This window comes from Mesoplodon bidens (genome assembly GCF_964165515.1).
Source record: "Mesoplodon bidens genome assembly, chromosome: 6".
Taxonomy (NCBI): Eukaryota; Metazoa; Chordata; class Mammalia; order Artiodactyla; family Ziphiidae; genus Mesoplodon; species Mesoplodon bidens.
The window spans coordinates 91698260-91718608 of NC_138162.1; the positions used below are offsets into that span (position 1 = coordinate 91698260).

General features: G+C 38.4%; 1 protein-coding gene and 1 long non-coding RNA gene across 3 annotated transcripts in view; one reads left to right on the plus strand and one right to left on the minus strand.

Annotated features, from left to right (window-relative positions):
• The window catches only part of LOC308619425, a 930003-nt gene that overhangs the window by 118144 nt on the left and 791510 nt on the right, over window positions 1-20349 (plus strand). The window lies entirely within an intron of this gene.
• On the minus strand, window positions 5833-9305 carry LOC308618783 (E3 ubiquitin-protein ligase RLIM-like; the record flags this gene model as incomplete). The annotated part of the gene is made up of 3 exons (XM_081237056.1): window positions 5833-5981; window positions 6660-7730; window positions 9062-9305. 3 exons carry the CDS (start codon window positions 9303-9305, stop codon window positions 5833-5835), a joined length of 1464 nt encoding a protein of 487 aa, XP_081093182.1.

Consider the following 20349-nt stretch of genomic DNA (forward strand, 5'->3'; position numbering starts at 1 on the left):
TGAAAAATTTTATTCCTATTAGAAAAATCGTGTTGACTGTGCATTGCTTAGAAGATCTAGTTCAACTCTTCAGCCTGATACACAATACCACTCGTTGCCTCTTTGGCCTCATCTCTTCATTTCTTGCTAATGTACTTACATCTTTTCCTCTTCTACCCCAGAGCATGATGATTCATACTTACTGTTTACTGAGCCCTAAATTTTCAATGAATCTTTACTGTTGCATGCAGTGTTTATTTTGCTTAGAATAAAATTAATGACTTCATTTCATTGGCTAATTGCTACTAGTCCTGTAAGATACAACTCAGATATAACCCAACTTTAAGGAGTTTTGAATTATTAGTGTAGATTTCTCCTCCTAGATCATTCCATTTTATCCTGTATCTGAATCTGTGTCAGGGCATCCCTGACATAGAGTGTTACTGTATGTTTATTCATCTGCCTTCTTTAAAATGTAATACATTTCTTCATGATAAGTGCTGTACTTCGTAACTATAACCCTAGCACCCAGCATCGGGCATGGCACATTCTTCGTCAGCGTTGAATGCCTGAAATAGTGATTTAGAAAAGGGTTGGCAGATATTATAACTTAATAGGCAAGAAACCCTATACAAATATGTTAAATAAGTGAGAGAGATCTAGGTTGAAATACCTCAAATCCAGGATGGTAGGTAACAGTATTAAAATAGGTTTTCTTTGGAGAATAAAGGGTGAAAAATAAGTCTGGGATGCTCACAGTGGCCAAAAATTCTGAAGCAGTGTGTGTGTGTGTGTGTGTGTGTGTATGCCAGTAACTGTTCTAGTTTTTAGAAATGTAGTAGTAATTTAAAAAAAAAGAAAGATCTTTTGGAGCTTCTATTTTGGGATAGGAATGGGGAAGAAAACAAGCACAAGATAAATAAAAAATGTTTTAGATAGTCACAAGTGCTACTAAAGAAAAAAAAATACACTCCCAGAATAGAAGATGACAAGGCCAGGGGTGGTAGATAACTGTGTTGTGACTAGTGATGTGAGAATGGAGAACCCAGAGCCCAGAGTTGGCTTATAATTAGTGTCTGTCCTCTACGAATGGTGGATGAGAGAAAAAGGATTTTCCCCAACATGCTTTTCCAAATCCTCACATTTTTGCAGTGATGTTAAAGATGCTGGCTTGATGCTTAAAAATGGAGAGTTTTGAATATCACACAAAGGAGAGCCTCTTATTTCATAGTGAAAAAGCCTGAGTTAAGATGGTAAAGAATTTTCAAATCTTAAATGAAGTCACAGAAAAGAAATGCAGTTCAGATTTCCATTCGAAATTCTCATACCAGGAAACTTCTCATTGAAGGGAGCATACATTCACCTCTCAAATAATGAAAAGACATGAAATGTTTGGTTAATTGTAGTAAAGAAGATACTGAAGATCTCAAAGTATTGTATATGGATAACAAGTAATATTACTTAACAGAAACGTCACATTTCTTTGTGAACTTTCCAGTACATGCAGTGTTTTGATGTTCATGTTGTTCAATGCTCAGGCTTGTTTGCATTAACAAAAGAATCTTTATACTTAATTCTTCATGGAATATTGAGAGCACAACTTATTTTCATGGTTAGCCAAAAAAGATAGACTTTATATTGCTATCAAAAACTTATCCACAGGCTATAACTACTTTCAAAAAGAATTTGTTATTCAGATAAGGGGTTTTTTTGGAATTAGGCCAAAATAAACAAATGTTTTAAAAACTACCAAGAAAATACAGAGAAAATTCTTAAGATGGAAATATTTATGCTCACAACCACAGTGATGCTGTGTATTTAAACTGATATACTGTAATGTAAAAAACGTATCAGGTTGAGCTCAGAAGATTCAGGTACAAATCTTCTCCATTTCTGATTTGTCAGGGCAGACAGAGAGGAATATGATTTGGAAGAGCAATATAATACTCAGCAATCGCTTTGAGAGAAAAATAAGTGGCTCTATAGTTTCAAAGTCAGAGTGTTAAATGGGGTTTATGATATAAGCAGCATACACTGGTAGAATGAGATAGGGTGATGTGAAGTAAAGTTAGAGCGATACGATATTGGTGGTTGTTCAAACAGGAAGGATACTGTCTTCTAGCAGCTTCAGTAGCAGGAATTAGGGATTCCATTTTTGGGAAAAATGGTAGAATATAATGTTATAGTGGGCCTAGAACCAAGACATTAAGCCATTTACTTGTCTAGGACTCATTATAATCATTTTCTAGGTACAGGATGGATCCTAGATGAGAAGTTGTATTAGTTGTCTGTTGCTGCATAAGAAATTACTACAAATGTAATGGCTTAAAACAGCATCCCTTTATTAGCTCACAGTTCTATAGGTTGGGATACTGGCATGGAGTGACTAGGTTCTGTGTTCAAGGTCTTAAAGGTCTGAAATCAGCATTTTTAAACCCTTGTCAGATAATTCTAACATCTAATTCATCTCTGTTGGCATCATCTGTCCCATCTTATTCAAGCTGTCATGTATCTGGTTCTTGGTATAAGTAGTGATATTTTATTGTCTTTTGGACATTTTGGCTATTATGTTAGGATACTTTCGTCCCTATTTAAAGTGTTTTGTTTTTTTTAATTTTTAGCAGGCATTCACTCTTTATAGGTTTGGCACACATTTCCTGTACTTTTATGGATGGTGGTTCCATGATAACCTAATTTTCTGACCCTTTGTGGTACTCTTATGGTCTGTTTCTCTTGTGCAGGTGGGGTTACCTCTGGTCCCTTCTCATGCTGCTTATGGGGTCTGAAGTAGCTTCCCCAGGATACGGCACTTGGTGCTTCTGGTGAGGGAAGGGAATCTCTGGAACACGTGATGAAGAGTCCTTCCTGGGCCAGGCACTTGTGACAGGGTCTCCCTGGACTGTAAGGAGTGGAGGGTGCTTACCAGGTTGAGAGCTTTCTGTGGAGGGATCTCCGTTGCCGGTACCAGCAAGTTGCCTGATGTTTCTGGGGAGGGGAGAGGAGTCTCAGGCCCATCTGAGGAGAGCATTGTCCAGGTGGGAGCTTTTTGTGGTAGGAGCACTTTTGCTGGGACCCTTAGCCACTGATGTGTCTGGGTGGTGAAGGGGGATCTCAGGCCCAGTGGGGAAGGAAAGCACTTTCACTGGTCACTTATTGTCATCAGGGCTTCCAATTGTTCGTCCTTGCAGGTTCTGCAAGGCTCGCCTGGTGTTTGGGGGATTCCCATTTGATGTGATGGAGGAAGAGCCTCTTTGAGCCACTTCCTGTTACTAAGTTAGGAGTTAGGAAATGCTGGGCCTGGATCACATTTTTTTGTTGGTAGAGGGTCATAAGGTGCCCTGCCATGAGGCTGTTCATCCATTCTGAGGGTCCCTAGGCAATTCACCTTCTCTAGATCTTTCAGAGATCTCCTTTGGTTGTCTCATATTATTTCCAGGATATATAGTTGTGCGTATAAAGGGGGAGCAGGGAGAGGGGAGTATAAACCATCTTATCTGGATTAGAAGTCCTCTCTGTGCCTTTTAAGTGCTCACCTGATTAGGTCAGGCTCACTCTGGATAATCTCCCAATCAACTGTGCTATACATCATAATCTAATAATGGGAATGATATTCCATCACATTCACAGGTCTCATACTCAAGGGGAGGGGCTCCTACACAGATCATTGGGCATCATCTTAGAATTCTTTCGACCACAGAAGGTGCATGTGAATGTACTGAAGCATTAGTTAAGCAATTATCATCCTTTGGAAGGTTTTAATCTGTTAGGATAGTATGAAAGCCAAGTACTGTTATAATTATTCTACTCACTTTAAATGAAGTATATCTGATATCAAAAATACTTCCTAAAAATCAGACTATTCAAACAACTTTCAGAAGTTAATGTAAATTTCAGAGGTTTGATCCAAGCCTTCATTTCTGGCCATGCAGATATCTTCTGTGTGAAAAATATGCTACCTCAAAGATGTTTTCAAAAACTTCACCACCACTCCCCATTTATACGTTGTAGTTATGTGCAAATACTGTGGCTGCCAGCAATTCACAGAGAAAAGAAAGGTCAGTGATGTTTCTGACTTTAACTTTTTAGAGAAGGTGTATACTTAACACTGCCTACATTTGTATAGGTTGCACATTGCACAAAATTTCTGATTATTGCTTTAGGTTATAATACAATGTACTCTCACCTATACCAGGATTGAAAAATTTAAGCAAAATTTTCTGGACTGGCCAATACAACCCCCCCAAAATAGTCTTCAGGCTGAATTAGGAGAAAAATCCTTCACTATGTTTAGGTTGGAAGGAAGCATGACCTAAATTTTGATTTCAAATACTCGGGGTTTTGGGTGATGGTTTTACTGGGGACAATTAGAATTGAACTATGTAGACATGTTTCTTGAAGCCAAGTTTTACCTTTAAGGCTTTCATATTGCAGCTTGTGAGGCTCCAAGCAGCAATTGGCTACTTGGGTCATTCACACAAGGATTCAGAGTCATATATAAACCATAAAACCCTTTATAAGAAATCAGAATCTGTTTTAAAAATTAATTATATGAACTAAACATATATAGAAAGAAATTGAAGCTTGAATATATTGAAGAAGCAAAAATTAAAGACATACCTATAACTGCCCTTTATCCTTAGTTGTTTACAATCACAGCAAATCAAAGTGTGACATGTTTAAGAGAAAGGTAATTAAGTTCTAAGGCTTTGTCATCTTATCACTTTTAAAAATACAAGATCTGAGTAAATGAAAGGAAAATAGAGAGGGTTGTTAAAGAGCTGAGTCATAGAGTGGAATAGAGAACAAGCGGAAGCAGAAGAGGCAAGAAAGCATACACAGGCTGGGTTTGAAGAGAGTTGGGAATGCTGGTTGTGGTAGATGGTCTCTGATTTGCTTACCGGATCTACTCACCATCCTTCTTAACCCTGCCTCGTGATTCCAGGAGGCTGATCTTTATCAGCTTCATGGACCAGTCTCTCTGTGTCTTCAGGTTGGGTTTGGTTAATATGAACTACTGATAAGTGATTAGAAGTCAGGAGGAAAGAAGGCAAGGGTATTTATTTCCATGATCTGCCCCCTTCCAAACTTTAGGTTGGCAGTGGATGCCATTTTCTAAGGTTACATCTCTTGTTGGGTGGGCTTCTCCTATAACTCGAAGACATTCTGGGTTGCAGGAACTGCTATCTCTCTATGCCCCTTCAAACCTAGTGGTTATAATACTGGCTTCTCACAGCTGCTAGCCTCAGGGTACTTCATCATCTCTTGGTTTCCCTTCATTCTTTACACACTTTAGTCTCTTCATTAAATGCTATTCCATCACTCTTTTAAAGTGTACCATCAGTTTTTAGCTAGAACTGACTGATACATTGGTAGTGGGGAATAGGAGAAACGTTAAGGTAGTGTTAGGGAGGTGGGATAAACTGCCTTGGAGAGAGATAGGAAGAGAAGGGTTTCAAAGCTTTTTATGGCATTCTATGAATGTAACATGACTTCTTTATGTGAATGACTCTAATGTAGTCTTAAATGGCTTCTTAATTATTGATATTTGGTTGGGTTTCTGTTTCTTTGCATGCACAACCAGGATTGAACAGGGCTAAGAGATGTCTGGGATTTACATGACGAGATAATACTACTAGGATCTATCTAGATTCATTATATCATATTAAGACATTTCTCCCATGGAATCAGGAACGTCCCACCCAGTGCACATGCTAAGTTTCTATTGAAATTCAGTGAACTGCTGTGGTGTGAAATTAATTTTTATTGTCAGTCCCCTGCGTCGGCAGGTTGACTCTCAAGCCCTGCACCACCAGGGAAGCCCTATAACACTTTATATAGCTGAGAATTCAGATCTCAATCAGGATTTTCACTCTCATTGGAATCCACTACTTGCCTACGACAAATCGGACACGTAGAGTTCTCAGACAGCCAGCGATCAATGCAGTGAATGTGATATTCATGGGAGCAAGGTAGTATGCGAAGCTTGCTGTTTTCTGTGTACTCTGTAAGGCAAATGATGCAGGCTTTTAGTGCATCATTTTCACCAAAAGATCTTACAGCCAAGCTGTCAATCTGTGCTTTGGTGAGTCCTGTAGTTTGCAGATTATGGGAGGACCCAGAGTCACTTTCATCAGATATTATTAGGCTAATTTGTCTACCCCCTTGGCTGGTCTCTGATGATAAGTCTGATGATAAGTTTGTTTCTTCACTGCCTTCAAACATCAGTGAGCTAATTCCTGAATTTTCATCACTTGAGCTGGAACCGGAAATAGGACTAGAACTGGAACTAGACATACAATTGGGGCGTGAATGACAAATCAGTGTGGAACTTGAATGGGTATCATAGCTAGCATTTGAATCAGAACCAAATATACCACTACTACTACCATTAGATGACTCTAGCCATTCCATGTTTTGACTTGGAGGTGAGACACTATGCTCTAAATTACTGTCAAGGATAATTTGTCTACCCCCTTGGCTGGTCTCTGATGATAAGTCTGATGATAAGTTTGTCTCTTCACTGCCTTCAAACATCAGTGAGCTAATTCCTGAATTTTCATCACGTGAGCTGGAACTGGAACTAGACATACAATTGGGGCTTGAATGACAAATCATTGTGGAACTTGAATGGGTATCATAGCTAGCATTTGAATCAGAACCAAATATACCACTACTACTACCATTAGGTGACCCTAGCCATTCCATGTTTTGACTTGGAGGTGAGACACTATGCTCTAAATTACTGTCACTGTCCATAAGGTTAATTGAGTTACTAAATTCTGCCATTGTCTGCCTTAACGTGCTCTGAATTGGAACAGATGTTGTATCATTTAATCTAGTATTTAAAGTTCTGCAAACGGGATTTCTAATGGTATTGACATAAGCTCTCACACCTGCCTGCTCAGAATGTGAATACATATGCCTCAGTCCTCGTTCACTTTCAGAAGTGACAGTGTTGTTTGGTGTCTCAGATGTTAACTGAGTTCTACTAGCTTTGCTGTCTCTCTGAGAATATGCTCCAGAATAAACTTGTCCTACTTCAAGATTGAAGGGTATGGTTGGATATATTTCCCTCATTCCCCAAGATTCACCACTGCTGGTTGTATCTGGAGAATTTTCTCCATGAATGGCATTCCTTGTTCTAGAAGTTTCAATAAGACTGCTATTTTGCAACTCAAATCCAGTCATTTGCTGTCTCAATATTTCTTGGTGCTCAGTTCTAGAAAATCTCGCATTCTCACTTAGCAGAGGCTGCTGAAAATTCTGAGAGGGTATACTATGATTAAGTCTTTGTACAATTTCCCTAAGTGAACGTGGAGGCGACCAACTTTCAACTCTTGCTCTGGTTCTCCGATACTCTGGGCTCCTACTTCTTGCTCTTCTCTGACTTGTGGTAGGTGGGAATTCCATTAATGTTTCAGTTGTATCTTGTTCAGACATAGATGGTCTTGTAAATATTGATTCAGATTGTGGACTTTCCACTTGCCTTTGGCTGTCTTCCATATTTTCTCTTCTGGGAAGTCTTGCAGATGCTACATATTCATTCTCTGGATTTGGACTCCCATTATCAAGGTTAACATTTATGTCTAAACTGAATATGAACTGATCACTTTTAGGATTAATTAGGCTCTCTTCTCTCCAAGATTGGTTTTCTCTTTGTCCACTTGTCATATTTTCAGTTTGTCCAGAACAGTTAAGCCAGTCTATTAGAGAGTCACCACTAGACACGTCATCTGAAGCGTCTCCTCTGTCTGTTAACCAAAAAAATGGGGCGGGTGCATAAAAGAACCACCAAAATTAGAACCATCATAAAATAGCACTCTGAAACTTTGTTTCAAAAACAAACAAAAAATGAGAACTTAAATACTCAGATGTTTTCAACTGATTCCACATTTATAGAGTTAATATTTTATAAACTGCACTGTGTAGATTTATAAGTAAAGGTAGAAAAGTTTCGATTCCATCCAAAAAGAGTGAGCTAATCCTAGATAAACTTAGAGAATTTTTTAAAAAGGGAATCCGGAGGAAGTCTATGTTTCAGTATTTCATCATATACACAGCCCTGTGTACCACTGTCGGAGGAATGTCAAGAGACTTTTTTTTCAGTCCACTGTCAAAACACTAATGCAATTAAACAAGGTAAACACCAGTTAAGGTATAATGCTAGTAGTTTAGTTCAATTTACATTATTGTCTAATTTTCATTAGTCTCCAACATGACTACTTCTAGGCTCTTCACTTATGTGCTTTTGATAATAGATAAGCTGTTTTAAAATATAAGGTTATTGCCCAAACATAAACAAGTTTTATAGGTTTAAAAGTGTTTGCATTTTGAATACTTCTTAATGTTACCAAGATATTTAATTGACATTAAATTGAAGGTCAGATCAAATGAATAGACTGAACCTAGCATGGTACATATAAGACCATATTCAAGAGCCAAAGTATTATAGTATCCTCTTCATTAGACAGCAAAATCCTCTACTTCACACTGGAAGGGAAGGCACCAGACCTGAGGTCCGAGCAGGGTTTCTCAGCCTTAGCACTACTGACATTTTGGTGCTGGACAATTCTTTGTTTTGGGGAGCTATCCTGTGCATTGTGGGATCTTTGGCAGCATCCCTGGCCTCTGCCCACTAGATGCTAGTAACACCCATGCCTCCCCTGTGACAACCAAAAATATCTCTAGCCATTGTCAAATGTCCCCAGGTGTTGAAGAGAGCACAATTGTCCCCAGTGGAGACTATTTCTGTTTGCTTTTTTTACATGTCTATGTAGAAAAAATAATTCAGGAAGTAGGAGGGACTTTCAGTTGAGGTAGAAAACCAAGAAAAATACAAATAGGCTACTTTGCACTGTTTCCCAATTAAAACAACCCAAATGTGAATCAGGAAAACAAACAAACATACCTTGACATGCTCACCAAAAATCAAGTAAATGCCAGTTCTTTTTATGAGAAGTTACTTACCAAATGAATGTAAGTCACTTCTGTATAATTTACTATTTACTATTATGAAGTTACTATTTCCTATTATGAAGTTCCTTATTCATCCCATCCTATTCCCTCCAAAAGCAAAATATACCTGTATTTTCATCTGAGTCTTGTGGTGCGTTTTCTTTAATTAGCTGAAGTCTTCTCAGCAACTCTTCTTCCGTACTTTCACCTGGAATGCCTAGAAGATTGTTGTCTCTCATGAATTCGTAATCTTCTTCACTCAGATTATTTATGAACCTGGAGAAATCTTTTTCCCGAACCAATCGGTCCGTTTGACTTATGTGTTGGGCCGAAACTCCATCTCCTTCATTGTTGGAATCCGAGTTTTCCATCTTAATAAACAAGTGGAAAATTATCTGAAATTCACGACGTGCTGTTGAAATTCACCAATGGTCGTTTCGTTTTCTTCGCTTTCTACTTCCTGCCAGAGTGTCCGGTTCCGACTCAGTCGGATGACCCTCCGCACAGATTCCTCCCTTCTCCCTTCCCGACTCAGTTCTGTGGCCCCTGGTGACGCAACAGTTGGGAGCCGCCTCTAGCCCAGAACTTGCTAGACGTTGCCTAGGCACCCATTATCTTCCCCGCTGTTACCGAGTAGGGACTGGATTCAGGTTAGGTTTCATTTCATTCAAAACCAGCCAATGTTACTGAGGGTTTATAGTGTACCAAGCACCGTGCTTCACCTCGTTTCACCCACATGAGCCTATTCTCAGGTTTTCAGGCTCTGATATGCTCTATTTATTCGTTACATTCCATATGACTGCCTTCTTCAAAATGCCATGCCAAAGTCAGCCTAGTTCAATGCAGCAATTCTCATTTTCAGGTGCCCAGAGACCTCCGCCTTTTCTCCTCATGAATTTCTCAAATCCTAGACTCTCACTAAGGAAGCCCACAATTTTTGATAATTTACCAGGGCCCTGGCTGAGTCTCTTTAGTGTGTCCTCTCCCTTTTAACTGTTAATGGCTTCATCTTGCATTATATGGTCCTTCAGTCTTGTTTCAAACAAACAAGAAACACCAAAACTTTGGCAGGCTTTTCTGCTCAGCCAGGGAATTCCTTCTCCACAAAAGCATCAGGTTCATTTTTGTCCTCCTTTCTCATAAATATTATAAACAGTACTTAAGCAAAACTAGCCAGAACATCACAGGAACTTTTAGGACAGATACATAATAGTCTGCCACAGTGAGTACTGACTTTGCTGCTTTTGTCGCATGTATCACCTGAAAGGCTTGGTGAAAATAAAATAACGCTCATTTGCAATGCTATCTGGAGGAGACCTCTAATTCACTCTCAGTACACAGCTTAGAAGTTTAAGGAGCTGTGTAAATTCACAGTTGTTGTTTTGTTCACGGTCCACAGCAGGCTTTCTTGTTTGTTCTCAAGGAGATGGAAGGATGGTAACTTTACTGGTGTGACAGTGAAGTGAAGAATCTAAGAATCTAAGTTTATGTCCTGCTTTTGACATTTGTTCCATGCCTCGTTTAACTTAAGCTAGAAAAATCCATCTTTCCCCTCTGAATCAAATCTCAGCAAGACTTTGGATGAGAACAGAATCCCCTAGACTACCCTGCCTCCTTTATGGACTTCTGAGTGTATTTGTTATCTTTTACTGAAGTTATTCTTTTCACAGGGGAAATCTGTTGTAAACTTGTTTGTTGTGCCTCAATCAAAACTAGCAGTATTGGGCTTCCCTGGTGGCGCAGTGGTTGAGAGTCTGCCTGCCGATGCAGGGGACACGGGTTCGTGCCCCGGTCTGGGAGGATCCCACGTGCCGCGGAGCGGCTGGGCCCGTGAGCCATGGCTGTTGAGCCTGTGCGTCCGGAGCCTGTGCTCCGCAACGGGAGAGGCCACAACAGTGAGAGGCCCATGTAACGCAAAAAAAAAAAAAAAAAAAAAAAACTAGCAGTATTATGAAAATTCAGTGTGATTTGTACTCTTGATGCAGGAAACCCTAACAATCGTTAGTGTTCTTGAGAGTGATTGATTCAGTTTAATTCAATTCAATCAATTCAAGTGTCAAGTATATTTAGCATTTGTTAAATGTCAGTCATATTATCGGATATTAAGATACAAAGATGAGTATATTTAAGAATCTGTTGTCATTAGAGTATAACAAACAATTGAGCTACACAGAGGTAAAATTACAGTTTTGAGGAGAAAGTGATTTGAGTGAGAGAGAAAATCGGTTTCACTGCATTTGGGTTTGAAAGGATGAATAGGAGTTTCCTAAGTGAATGAAAGGGGGAAATATTTTAAAAAGTGAGAACAGCAACTACTGACACTCGTAAAACAACAAGGATAGTAGATTTTAATTACTAAAAAAAGACATTAGTTAAATTGGCAGAGCAAGGCCAAAAAATGGAGATCTTTATGACATGTTTAGAAGTTGGACTTTATCATTAGTGCAATGGAAAGATGTTGAAGTCTTTAGACAGTTGATGGTCAAATTTTCAATTTAGAAATAATATTGATAGTAGTGTTGAGGATGAATATGAAGGGCAACAGTTCAGATGGGAGGGGCAGAAATAGATAGAGGACAGCCTAGGCTAGTGATGACAAGTATCTGAATCAGGGCAAAGGAATATGATTAAAATGAAGGACTTTAACAGATCTCTAGGCAGCAGAACTGATTAAACCTAGTAATATATGGGAAAGAGGGAAAAGTGGGGAGGGGGAATATATGAGGGAAAGGCAGGGGTCAGGATTACTTCTGTATTTCTGTCTTTGCTTAGTGGACAGTGGTACCAATAAGAAGTAACACCTGATTCTGAAGTTGTATGGTTTAGCTTAAGAGGGAGCATGATTGCTTATGATTAGAATAGTATGCAAGTTACCTGAAGATTCAGAAAGTCTTACAGTCTTTCCAAATTTAGGTACAGAAGCACATGAACTAATAGCCCCGGATGTTTGGTGTTCCCTGTAGTTGGCTCTCAGTGTCAATGACTCTAGCTTCCTGAACTACTTGTTCCTGGTTATGTCCCAATTCTGGTGCAAGTAACAGGGTATAGGGATCATCATCCCAGAGACCTACTTATTGACCTTGATTATTTAAATAGAAGCCACCAATATAGCTGTGCTTTACACTTAGTTCTCTCATGTCTTGACTTTCCTTCTGAGTATTGCAGTGTAGGTTCAGTAGTTTTTCCTCTGGATGGCAATATTGCTGCTTTGGCCTTTGTTCTATCCCTTGTCTTGATATCAGAACTCTTCTGAAGACGTTTTTTCTTCACGTCTCATTTCAGAGATAGGAGGTGCATCAGGAAGTCCAGAGGTTGACTAGAGCATCACTCTAAGTTGAGTTGGAGGGGAGGAGTTTGAAGATGGAAAGTTGCTTACTTTCAATCAGAGTCAAGCACTTAAAAATTGGGCCAATCCATTGTTTATGATGTGGTGAAAAAATGGGGTGTGTGTGAGCAGATTTGGCTGTTCTTTTATCCTGGTTGTAATAATGGAGTTTTGTAATCAAGAGTTTTCTTTTACTGAGTCTGTCCAAGGAAGCTTCTGAACACATTCTATGACTCAAAGGGAGACTGAAAATAAGCAAGAGATAGCATTCTCCCTGAATATGGGTAAAAGGAGTTCTGTGGCTTTAGAACTGTAAGAAATGATCAAGACATATATTCCAGATACCTATTGCAGTATAACAAACCATTCCAAAACGCAGTGGTAGATACAATAGAAACCATGTTGTTATAGTCAGGACTTTGTGAGCTAAGAATAAAGATAAAGAATACTGGGGATGGCTCATCTCTGCTTCATCATGACTGGGCCTCAGCTGTGGTGGCTTGAATGATTGGAGATAGATTAGACAACTTGACTGGTGTCATATGTCTGGGGCCTTGGTTCTGGCTAAGTTTTCTTTGAGTCACATCTTTTGGTGCTGAAATGTCCAACCAAGATAGCATCTTCATTCACAAATCTGGGGCTTGAGTTGGGTTGCACAGGCTGAAAAATCTGGGGCTGGTTTTCTCTCTGTCTCTGTCTTTCTCCATGAAATATCTCGGTGTAGTTTTGGAGTCTTAGCAACCTGGATATCTCAAAGTAGTTGAACTCTTACATAATGAATGGCTTCACCCAAAGTAAACATCTCAAGAGACTTGGCTGGAATCTGTAAGGCTTCCTATGACTTAACCTCACAAGTGCAAGAACACCTTTGCTCTTGCATTCTGTTGATTGAATAAGCCACTGTATCAGCCCATATTCAGGAAGTGGGACACCACATTCTACCTTTCAATAGAGAGGTAACAAAGATTTTATGGTTATATTAAACGTACTATACCACATGATGAAAAAATCTTATAATGATGACTTTTCAGTTGAAGTGGAAATTAATCTCTCCCTCTGTTTTCTGAATTGCATTATTCTCTGGGTAAAAATAAAAAAAGGGAGGACATAAAATCTGAAGTTCTTTGCATTCAGCCTGATTTTAAAGATACCCGATAAGGATCTTTTTATTATGTAATAGTTTTCCCACATCAGAGACCATTGGTAATATCAAGAGCTATTTAGTGAGCAACTGTAATTGCTAGACACTCTGCTTGTGTTTTAACTTATTTGATCCCAAGCCCCATGCAAGATAGGTATTACTATTCTCAGAGATAAAGGCATTGAGGCTGACGCAAATTAAGTGATTTTCTCAAAGTTACAGTAATAGATAATATGTTTAGATTCAAACAAGGTCTATAGGATGACTCTCACTCTTTCGCTCTACTCTGCTGTGTTTAATGAAACACAATTTTAGACATCATTACACAAACGTAGTAAAATCTCAGTTAAATGAGATGCTTGAATCATGTTTGATCATTTTCGTGTGCCATTTCAATTCTGCTTTGGGGTTAGTCTAGAGTATCTTCGTTTTAACTTAATAAAGAGTAATTTTAAATCAAGAAGTAAACATAATTAAAGCTTGATAAGATATTTCATATTTTTATGTTATTTTTTCTTTCCCACCAGAAGGATGGGTTAAAAGCTTGAAAGCATTGATGCAGAAAAATGAATGTAAATATGCATGTCTCATGGAATCTACTGGAATTGGTTCTTTGACACAAATACTTGTTTTGAATCTAAACACGAAATTCTTGTTAATTGAAATCACATCCTTTCCACTTACATAGACTTGACACTAGGAATTAGTTTCATCTCTTCCTTATGCTTACCTCTAATTATGGAAATAAAAATGTATTTATTTAGCAAGGTCTCATCCCTCTTATGATTTCCTTTCTTCCTGGTTCTGCTCAGACTTAGACTTTTGATAGCTTTTCTATTAGTGCCGTGTCAGTGGTTAGTTTGCTTCTATGCTTTCTCTAGTTTTGAGCCATTTTACACACTTTCTCTGAGGCATGCTACAGGTCTGTTATTCACAAGCAAGTTAGTTCATATTTCTGCACATTTGTTTATTTGTAAAGTCTTCCCTCCTAGATTATTGTAATAAATAAATAAACTTACATATACATAAATAATATTCTGTTTGTTACCTATATAGGTATATTTAAAGATGAATTTTATGGTTCCAAGGATGAAACGGATATCAGGTTTGTTTCTCAAAACAAATGAACACAGAGAACACAAAATGAATAAGCAACACAAAAGCTCACAATATATGAGCAAAACCAAATTAAGCAGGCCTGACATATACAGATTCACAGGTTGTGCACTCTAAAATTCCCAGGGGGCACCATTCATGTAAAGAAGAAAGTGAATGACACTCCTATAAATATGCAGTGCACCACCTGTACAACTGAACATGCAGACCCTGAAAATGAGCTTTAATGCTATCTTCTGCCTTCCCTCGACCCAGTAGGGAGAAGAGAAGAGGATAATGAACTCAGGGAGAGTAAATAGTTACTTTATTACTTGTTCTTCTCCAGGCCTAGAATTTTATATGCTCCTATTGAAGGGAGGTTGGTGATTTTGTTCAGTAGCCTGCAGTCACAGGGAGGTGCACTGCCTCTTTCACCAAGTATTTACACCAGTAGGTGTAACCACAATGGCAGCATGTGGTGTGGGTAAAAATGGTCACCTCACATCTCTGTCATGTCGACTCTCCCTTTTATGGTGCTAATTGGGTGTTGTAGTCGCTCTTATGGAGACTCATTGAATGGTCAGTCTGGGTTGCCTATTCAAAGAAACTCACCACATTTTCAAATTACATTACAAAAAGGCCCCTACATTTCAGGCATACCATTTTGCTTAAATTCAAACTACTGTACTATAATCAAGTTGCCTCTCTTGCTTAAGTCTTAATATCCACAAACCTCAACAAATTCAATGGACAGTAGGTTGACTAAAGGGTGAAAGTTCTTTAAAAAGTAACATTTGTATTGGGAGCAGAGTTCAGGTTTCCTTATGGTCGGATTTCCTGGGGCCTCTTTAATATTCAGGCTAAATGCAAGCTCTTATCCACACTATTAGAATGCATCCTCTATCTTCAAACACATTTGACAACTTATTGCATATAGAATAAAGTAAAATATGTAGTAAGTCCTTACAAAAATCACTCTAGATTTGCCAACATTACTACATTTTCATCTTTCAAACTTCAGTTTAAATGTCACTTCCATGGAAAGGTCTCCCTGACCAGTTTATCTAAAATAAAATTGTGCATTTCATGCTCTGTCACAAATGCTTATCTCTTCCTCCAATAAACTGTATACTATAAGAATAGTGATCTTTATAGCTCAACCTGTGTTTTCCATCTATTCAGTTCCTTAAAGTAGATACTAAATGAATATGCATTGGAGAGTGAAATAAGTAAAGTTAGGAAGAAAGGCCAGAGAGAGGAAGGGAGGAAGGAAGGACAAAGATTCTCTCTCTGTCTTTTTTCATTCTGGCTGCTGTAACAAAATGCCACAGACTGGGCAGCTTATAAACAACAGAACTTTATTTTGTAATGTTATGGAGGCCTGAAGTCCAAGATCAAGATAGCAGCATGGTCTCATTCTGGTGAAAGCCCTCTTCCTGATTCATAGCCAGAACCTTATTGCTGTGTCCTCACATGCTGGAAGGGGGCTAGTGAGCTCTCTGGAGCCTCTTTTAAAAGACATTGATCCCATTCATGAAGGAACTTGTGGAATCTAAAAAATTCAACCAACAAGTGAATATAACAAGAAGAAATAGACTTACAGATGTGGTGAACAAACTGGTGGTTACCTGTGGGGAGAGGGAAGGGGAGAGGGTAGGGGATTAAGAGGTACAAACTATTATGTATAAAATAAGCTACAAGGATATACTGTACAGCACAGGGACTATAGCTAATATTTTATGATAACTATAAATGGAGTATAACCTTTAAAAATCGCAAATGACTATATTGTATAGCTGTAGCTTATATTGTATACCAACTATATTTCAATTAAAATAATAATAATAGTCACAAAAAATCTGAAATAAAAGGCATTAATCCCATTCATGAGGGTGCCACCCTCATGACCTAATCACCTTCCAAGGGCTCCACCTCCTAATACCACCAATTTGGGGGTTTAGGATTTCAACACATACATTTTGAGGGAACATAAATATTCAGACCATAGCACTCTTCTTTGACCAAACGTGAGTCAGCCTTCTCTGAGTCCTCTTTCTAACTAGTCCCTGACCTTAGGCTCTGTCCTTGGCCCATTTAGACTAGTATTAGCATGAATTCTGGTGGGTCAGTTTAGCAAAAATCCTCTACCCTTGATATATGATCAAACTCTTTATCCCTCACCCTTCATGTCTTATCACCCTAGCCTGACTACAGAAAAAACTTCTGTCAAATTGATTTAGCCAGAATTCTCCTTACCCCTGATGTTTCCTCTTAGTAATTTTCTACTGACCCCCACCCTGCTCCTTGCCTTTATATCTCTACTTGTTCTTACTATATTAGGAGTTGAGCCCCATCTCCCTCTCCTACTACACAGCCCCTCTGTAGTAGTCTCCCTGACTTATCCTTGCTACCTTTAACAAGTATCATGTATACTTGTTTTCTTCAGTACCTTCCAGGCTTTCCTTACCTACATCTCTCTGCATGTGCTGTCACTTGTTCCATGCCTTTGTTCACATTGTAATCTGTGCTTGCAATGCCCTACCCTTTATGCCCTGGTTCATATCAAACCTCTCTGCAATATCTGTACCCTTCTAGTCCTGTATTAAATACACTGCCCTTCAAGATGGCCTGTAAAACTCCTGTTTGCATAAATATTTGCCATTTTTCACCTTCCTGTTTCCTCTTAGACTCTTAAATAGAACAATGTGTGCACTTGCCTTCTACTAGATTGTAAACTGTAGTGATGCAAGAAGTAGGCATCATTATGTGCCCCTCTAATGCCTAACACCAAATGTTATGCACAGTTAGAAACTCAATAAATACCTGATTAGTTGAACTATGGTCCTAGTATATAGTGAAAAATTCAAAGGCTATTGAATTGGATTCTGATCTCCCCCGCTCATGAGCTGTGTGACATTGGGTAAGTTATTTAATCTCTCAGTTTTAGTTTCATTATTTGTAAAAGGCAATGATACCTAAATGGGTTGTGGTAAACTTTAGTGACATTCTATGTAAAATAAAGTAAATGTGATACTATATGTAAAGGTGTCTCCTGCTTAAGGTCAGGAATCCATTTGTAAAAATGAAGCCGTTTTTGTTAAAATGTAACCAGGAAAAAATTTCCTATTATTTTAATGGAAACCTTTAATATGTTTTATATGTTTGCCCAACAACCCCAACAAATTTCTTGAAACGCAATGAAACAAAAGAAACAAAAAATTGTTATAATATAGATATTTAAAATCATCATATCCTAATCACCTAATAATTAATATGGTTTTAACAAACATTGCTTTGCAGTAACATGGCCTCTCTTAATCCCAGTAACATCAGAGTTGCACATCCTCTTCTGTGACACTTTGCAGGCTTTTCAAAATGTCTACACAGGAATCTGAAGTTTTACCCAATGTATTTGGAATGTAACTCAAGATTTTCTCCAACCACTGTGTTCTTATAAAAGTTACCTTGAGTTTGCAGATGCAGATATGTTTTATTGCTGTATAATCACTGGCTGAAGAATATTTGATTGAGAACTAATTAAATTCTCTGTAGTGTAAGTATTAAAGCAAAGAGCTCTTCTAACAGGGAAGTAATAGGAGATATTTTGTGTGTTATATCTTCATATAGGATTGCTAAACAGTGTTGTTCTTAATAAATGTTATTTTCTAACTTCCTTCCATTATGAATCAAATTAATTCTAAACCCAAGATTTAATTTAGTCTTCATTTCTCAAATTCAGTTAAAACATTCATTTTTGGGGTTTTAAGAATTTAATTCAGTTATGCAAAAATATATCTAAGGGTTTATTTTATTTTTTAGTTTTAATTTAATTTAATTTCTTTCTTGAAGTATAGTTGATTTACAATATTGTATAAGTTTCTGGTATACAGCAAAGTGATTCAGTTATATATATATATATATATATACACACACATATATATTCTTTTTCAGATTCTTTTCCCTTATAGGTTATTACAAAATATTGAATATAGTTCCCTATGCTGTACAGGAAGTCCTTGTTGGTTATCGATTTTATTTTATTTTATTTTATTTTTATTTTTTATTTTTTTGCAGTATGTGGGCCTCTCACTGTTGTGGCCTCTCCTGTTGTGGATGTGCAGGCTCACTGGCCACGGCTCACGGGCCCAACCGCTCTGCGGCATGTGGGATCCTCCTGGACTGGGGCATGAACCCGTGTCCCCTGCATCGGCAGGCGGACTCCCAACCACTGCGCCACCAGGGAAGCCCTCGATTTTATATGTAGTTGTGTTTATATGTTAATCCCAAACTCCTAATTTATCCCTCACCCCCTTCCCCTTTGCTAACCATAAGTTTGTTTTCTATGTCTGTGGGTCTATTTCTGTTTCATATATAAGTTCATTTGTATAATTTTTTTTAGATTCCACATATAAGTGATATCATATTATATTTGTCTTTCTTTCTTTTTTTTTTTTTTTGTAGTACACGGGCCTCTCACTGCTGTGTCCTCTCCCGCCGTGGAGCACAGGCTCTGGACGCTCAGGCTCAGCGGCCATGGCTCACGGGCCCAGCCGCTCCGCGGCATGTGGGACCATCCCGGACCGGGGCACGAACCCGTGTCCCCTGCATCGGCAGACGGACTCTCAACCACTGCGCCACCAGGGAAGCCCCTATATTTGTCTTTCTGTGTCTGGCTTACTTCACTTAGTATGATAGGTCCATACATGTTGCTGAAAATGGCATTATTTCATTCCTTTTTATGGCTGAGTAATATTCCATTGTGTGTGTGTGTGTGTGTGTGTGTGTGTGTGTGTGTGTGTATATATGACACGTCTTCTTTATCCATTCATCTGTTGGTGGGCATTTAGGTTGCTTCCATGTCTTGGCTATTGTAAATAGTGCTACAGTGAACATTGGGGTGCATGTATCTTTTCAAATTATGATTTTCTCCTAGGGCTTTATTGATAATGACATACACTCTAGCCCACCTACCTCACTTATATTTCCATATATCCTGAGTGAGTCAGTCTCTTTCTTTTGGCTTTTTAAGAAATCTGGATGCTTTCTAGATAATAGTTATCTCCATATGCACATCTCAAGCATTTGCATGGCTTCTTTGTAAGTTTATTATTAGGGAAGCTTAGAATAATTTCATAACAACATAGAAAGTGATTGTATACAAACTTTATTTTAACTGTGGACTACCCCCATTCCTACCCCAAATACTCATAGACTGAAAGGTCATCAGAGATGAGCTTGTCTTTGGGAATTGGAGCGTGGAAATCAGAGAAAGGAAGGAAATCACGGAACTACTTCAGTTGGAGATGAAGGAGTGGGTAAATGCCCTTTTCTTGGAAAAAAGATGAATTTCCTACTAGAGGAGAAATCTCTTAAAATATTCAGCTGTGCCAGTGATTAACTCTGTTGCAAATTTAGTTGCATTTGGCAGGTACTGCAGGGAACAACTAGTGTGTATGCCTTGGCATAGTAAAAAAAAATTATGTAGACAGAAAGTATATTTCATTTACCTAGTTATTGAATAGCCTGAAATATAGAGCAGTCGAATACTATTTGTAATTTGCGTGAGTGTGTGTGAGAGTGAGCAAAGCTGTGTTTGACACTAACATCCATTTTTCCTGACTTAAGAACAATATTTTAATAGATAATTGTTGTTTAAAGAACTGATTGATGCCAGACAGGAAGTTCCCCTCATATTGATTATGTGTAAAAATGCCTAGGAGGGCTTGGGACTGACAGAAACCATCAGTAAACTTCAAAACTCAAACGAGAATTTAGTTGACAGCAGGGTGTTCAGTACAGAAAATAGTTTCAGCACTGACACTGTCTTCTAAGGATCAGTATCTATCCATCTGTG